The sequence below is a fragment of the Camellia sinensis genome, chromosome 1, assembly GCF_055761805.1.
Source record: "Camellia sinensis isolate YWXY chromosome 1, ASM5576180v1, whole genome shotgun sequence".
NCBI classification, from domain to species: domain Eukaryota; kingdom Viridiplantae; phylum Streptophyta; class Magnoliopsida; order Ericales; family Theaceae; genus Camellia; species Camellia sinensis.
In genome coordinates, this window is record NC_138961.1 from 162,780,435 (window position 1) to 162,785,841 (window position 5,407).

Here is a 5,407-nt window from a genome sequence, read left to right on the forward strand (position 1 = left end):
CCAGAGGTACAGCATCTCATAGATTCCAAAGCTCTGGGCTTAATTTCAATTCACCTTATTTCGTTCCAAAACCAAGTAAGAAGATCTTTAAGCCCAAATCATGCCTCATCCCCAAACCATCTCAGCCCACCTCATTCCCATTTTCTCACAAACAAAAGAAGTCCCATTATGAAACACAAAGTCAATAATAGAAGAAAGAAACTCTCACTTCTTGAGTTGGGACACCCTCATAAATTCTTGAACAAAGGAAGATACATAAAGGACACTAACAAAAAATCAAAGGATGCCAAGTTTGTTCGATCTTCACAGCCTTCGCAATCATCAATTTCTTCCAGTACCATTTGGCTATGCAATAAACGGATCACGCATAATTTGGTCGAGTCTGATGAAGATCTTGAACAACAAGATGAAGATGGAGAAGAGGAATACAGACTCCTTTTGGCTGAAGCAGAAGAAACCTTGCAAATGGGCAAGAAATTGCAAATTGATTTTGGGGGTAGAGAAGACAAAATTCTGAAAGATTTTATCAAGATGGAGCTGAGTAACAGAGCCAAACTCGACAAGAAAACTAAACGTAATACTGTTTGAGTTTGTTTCATAGAGTGTGCATTTGTATTTAATTATTAGATGGTTAGTGGGTTACGATGGAAGTAAGAGAGGTTGTTTTGTCCTGTGGGTGATAAGTCTATGAATGGTTAAAGTCCGTGGGGGTGTGTTTTGTTTTGTTAGGGGGTAGGTTGTTTTCAGGAGCCTTTTGGAGAGGGAGTGGGGTAGCATTTTTTATGTTGAGTGAATTTGGTTGATTCTGTAAGAGGGGCAGTGTGATGTGGAGTTAAGATCTTCTTAACTTCTTTTTCATTGCTATCTGTTTATTTTTTTGTTGTTTTAAAATATTGTGAGGCTTAGGGGATTGTTGTATGGATGCCAGTAGCAGTAGTAGGGGTATCTTATTTTTTTTGAATCTCCCTTGATGCATGTCATCTTTATGTACCTTTAATTTCTTGTTTTATTGATATTTTTCTTTGCTGATCCAAAAAAAAAAAAAATGTGCTACATAGTCTTCAGGATTTTCATGCTTGAAGTAAATGGTTGAAATACTATGAGGACAAGCAATACCACTTAAATCCCATTTCCTACAAGAACAAGTATGAGCTTCTAGATCAACCACAAATTGTTGTCCATTGAAACAATTTATTTGATATGTAGAAGCCCCAGACCACATAGGAAAACAACTATTACTCCATCTTTTTCTCAAGGTTTTTTTTTTTTTTTTTTTGTATGGTGGGACACAAAGGCCTTGATATGCCCTCATGATTTCCCTCCTCCTTTGCATTCTACTCATTAGAATACACCTTATGTCCTCCAACATAGGTAATATTGTCTTAGATCTTGCATCCAAAATTCTAAAATTAAAACTTCACAATTGCTATTATGCAACATGTGACACTTACTATGAGTGATGAAGTGAGATCAAGACAAAAAGCTAGCTGGTTTCTCAGCCAACCACTTAAATGCATCTTCATCAGCCTCTTTAACTTCATGCATATGAAATTCAAACTGTTGAACATAAGAGGCTTTGGCTGCACTCCATAGAAAATCTGTAAGAAGAACACCCTTGTGACTATCTTAGAAGTTGTTGTACATGTGTCTTACACAAAATCTATGCTCGGCATTTGGTATGACCTCTACTAGTGCTGGAATCAAACCCTGAAATTGCATAAACATATCAAACACGATTTGAATTATATTGAGCAAACACTTCATAACAAAAGAAAGTTCATAAGATGGTATGCATATTGTTAAACATACCTTTTGTTTGTCAGACATAAAAGTGAATCCTTGGTGATTTACTATTCCAAGATCTTCTTGTAATAGTTCAAAAAATGATTTCCATGATTTCCTTGTTTCTCCTTCAACCACAACATATGCCACCGGGAAGGTGGCGTTATTTCCATAAATTCCAATAGCAGTAAGCATTTGTCCATTGTATAGACCTTTAAGATGACAACCATCTACCCTAATAAATGGCCTACATCCAGCCAAAAACCCTTGCTTGCAAGCCCCTAAACACACATATATTCTTTGAAACCTGGACTTTTCCTCACTGTCTTCATCATCTTCATCAATTCCATCATCTACATCATTTGGCACCTTAATAACAATAATTGTCTCAGGATTTGTTCTTCTAATCTCTTTGCAATAGTCCCATAGTTTAGCATATTGCTCCTTATAATTTCCTTCAATGAGTTGATGTGCCTTTCTCTTTTCCCTATGCAATTGACTTCTTGAAACACCAACATTGTGATCTTTTTGAACAGATTGTTTAAAAGATTGTATTCGCCATGTGGGGTTGGACTTAATGCTTTCCACGTATTTTTTTGACAACCAAGTGGAGTTCACATTTTTGTTTTAGAATATTGTACCACAATTATGTGTAGGTACATAAGTTTTCACTTGCAAGCTCATTTGGCCATGCATCTTAGATGCATATATTATCCATTGACAAGGAGGTTTACAGCCTGCCCTAACCCTATTTTTATCATTTTTCAAGAACTTTATATCTTTTCCAGTCTTGATGGCATGCTCTTTGACAACTTGTTTAAAAACATTGAATGATGGAAAAACCATGCCAACTCGAAATTGAGGATCAATCATGTCAGTCTGTTTGTTAAATTCAAGAAACTTGTCCCTTTTGAGCCCACCATCTTCATCAAATGACCCCTCAAGTGAGATCAATTCATCTGATTCCATATCATTTTCATCCCAATTCACTACAACAAGTTTGCTCTTGAATGATGAATTTTTTTAATTTTTAATTTTTTATTTTTTGTCTCCAAAGAGATAATTTCGTCACTATAGATATTTGTGAGGAAATATTTTCCTCACCGGTTTGGTTTGAATGTTTGTCGCTAAAAACCACCGTGATGAAAAATAATTTCGTCACAAATGATATTACTTTAGTGACGAATTTTTTGTCACCAATAAAAAAAAATTTTGTTGTCAAAAATTCTCATTTTCGTTACCAAATAGTTATTCAGTACTATATTTATAGCTTTAGTTGACGAATAAATTTGTCACATATGTTGATCATTGATGAGGAAATAATTTCATCACAATAAGATGTAAAGATGACGATGTTTTTCGTCTCAAAAAGTCTACATAGGTGACGAAATATATTTCATGGAAAAAAATATATATACGTGACAAAACTTTTAGTCACCAAACAACAAAATCAACCAAATATTTCATATATAAATTACAATAAATTTTGTCACAAAAAATATTTATTAGCGATAAATAATCACTTTGTCGTAATAACATGTACAAATGACGAAAAAAATTGGTCACTGAACTTGTTCCATATTTTATATTTTAATTTACACTATTATTTCACAAATATCCCTGGTCATATTTCAATAGCCTTTTAAATGTACTAAGAAATCCACTAGTTGTTATACACCATTCCACAAAAAAAATCACTAAACAATTTATATTATAAATGAAAATATATCCATCAAATAAATTTAATAATAATCCATTAAGTATGATAAAAAAAAAACCATCATAGCTAATTCCAAAATGAACTAACGTTCAGTCTAAAAAAATAAATAAAAATAACACTCGATCTGGATTTGCAAATAGAACTAAGTATCAGTTCAGGAAAAAAAATTCAACAGTTAATCTACATTTGCATGTATGCTTTCAAACGTCATCAAAAACCAATTTGCAAAAAAAAAAAAATAAATAAACAAGAAAAACATTAATACATTATCAATTACATCTAAACTCATCTATAAATATTTTATTTTATAAACCAATTTAGTAGAAATGTATATAACAATTCAAAACTTCAAAGAGTTGAGGTGATCCTTGATGATAAATCAACACGGATAACATAAGATGCCAAAATATTGCAAGAATACCATATATCACTATCACTATCACCAATGGCAAAATATATATAATAGTTCCAAAATATAATGTAGCATTTGATTCACGACGATGGGCTGATTACTTCTTCAATGAGGTAAATTTGATTAGTGGAATTCAACACAAGAACCTTGTAAGACAATATAGGAACCTTGTAATATTTTTGGGTTGTACCATTGAAGCCCCTCAATGCCTTCTGGTTTATGAATTTGTACCCAACAAAAGCCTTGATCAAATCCTCTTTGGTGAGGAATTATTGTGATTTTTTAGTTTTTATTTATAAACATGCTCATAATTTTTTTGGCTCTTTGGTTTTTAATTTTGGCTGCTTTTGGCTAAAGATAAAATACTAAATTGTTTAAGTTCTTGGCTTATTTTCATCTTTTTTCAATAAAATACACATTTTTACATTTCTTTAGATATTTAGAAGACCCCGTGTATGATTAGATTTGTGTAATTGAACTCAATTGTGTAATTTGCATTGCTACACAAATTAAAGGATTACTGAATTCACTAAAAATTGCAGTTACAGATATATTCATATAATCATAGCACATAGCAAACCATGCAAACATTCTTTCCTTTTTCCATTTATCTACTTATATGTTTTAAGAGTTTCCAAAAAACTCTTAACTATTACTGCTTTTACCATCACCTTGTGTATATGAGATTATTCCTACTCCTTTTATGGAGTTTCACATGACTATGACATGAAACTTGTAACTTTTTTTTTTTTTTTTGGCTATATTATAATTGACAAAAGCATATAAAGCAAAACCTGAGATATCCTTGGACATTCTTTCAATTGTATCTTTAAGTGGCGACACTCTTTAGGTGTCTCTTTGATTACCACTAGGCTAAGAGCTATTGATTGTACTAGTTTGATCACTAGGATAACCTATAGGATTAAGTCTTGGACTGATAGAGTTCTGTCCTATGCTGGTAGAGGTCAATTGATCAGCTTTGTCCTCTTCTCTATGCGAGTTTACTAGTCTTCTCTCTTTATTATCCCCAAAAAGGTGATTAAGGAGCTTGAGGCCGCGTGTAGATCCTTTTTATGGTTTGGGTTTGAACTAAAGAAGACTGGGGCTAAGGTTGCTTGGGACAGGTTGTGTGCCCCTAGAGGTGAGGGGGTCTTGGGTTTAAGTTTATGGAAATTTGGAATAAAACTGATGTGTCTAAATACATTTGGTTCCTTGTTTCGGGGGGTGAGCAATCCATGTGGTGCCAATGGGTTAAATCCTACCTTTAAAAGGCTATAGTTTTTGGAGAGTCAGAGTCCCTAGTGATCCCTCATGGGTTTGGAGGAAACTGTTGTCTCTTAGGAGCCTCATGTACCCTCTGATCAAATGTTTGATAGGCTTTGGTGAGAATACTTTTCTCTGGTATGACAATTGGCACCCATTAGGTTCGCTCTGGTCTAAGTACGGGGATAGGCTCATTTATGATATTGCTCTTGATAACAATTCTAAAGTGA

General features: G+C 33.5%; 1 protein-coding gene across 1 annotated transcript; it reads right to left on the bottom strand.

The window, feature by feature from the left end:
• Positions 1 to 1,470: 1,470 nt before the first annotated feature.
• LOC114320353 (uncharacterized) lies at positions 1,471 to 2,751 on the bottom strand. Its single transcript, XM_028267508.2, has 4 exons — positions 2,424 to 2,751; positions 1,810 to 2,306; positions 1,654 to 1,707; positions 1,471 to 1,557 (listed from the first exon to the last, which is right to left on the bottom strand). Exons 1-4 carry the CDS (start codon positions 2,749 to 2,751, stop codon positions 1,471 to 1,473), a joined length of 966 nt encoding a protein of 321 aa, XP_028123309.2.
• Positions 2,752 to 5,407: the final 2,656 nt, after the last annotated feature.

Bases quoted from the DNA above. Each gene is read 5' to 3' on its own strand.
- LOC114320353 (XM_028267508.2), bottom strand. From the start codon at position 2,751: ATGGAATCAGATGAATTGATCTCACTTGAGGGGTCATTTGATGAAGAT. The intron at 1,708-1,809 runs GTATGTTTAACA...ATGCAATTTCAG, and splicing joins TTATGTCTGACAAACAAAAG to GGTTTGATTCCAGCACTAGT. The intron at 1,558-1,653 runs GTAAGACACATG...TATGTTCAACAG, and splicing joins ATGCCGAGCATAGATTTTGT to TTTGAATTTCATATGCATGA.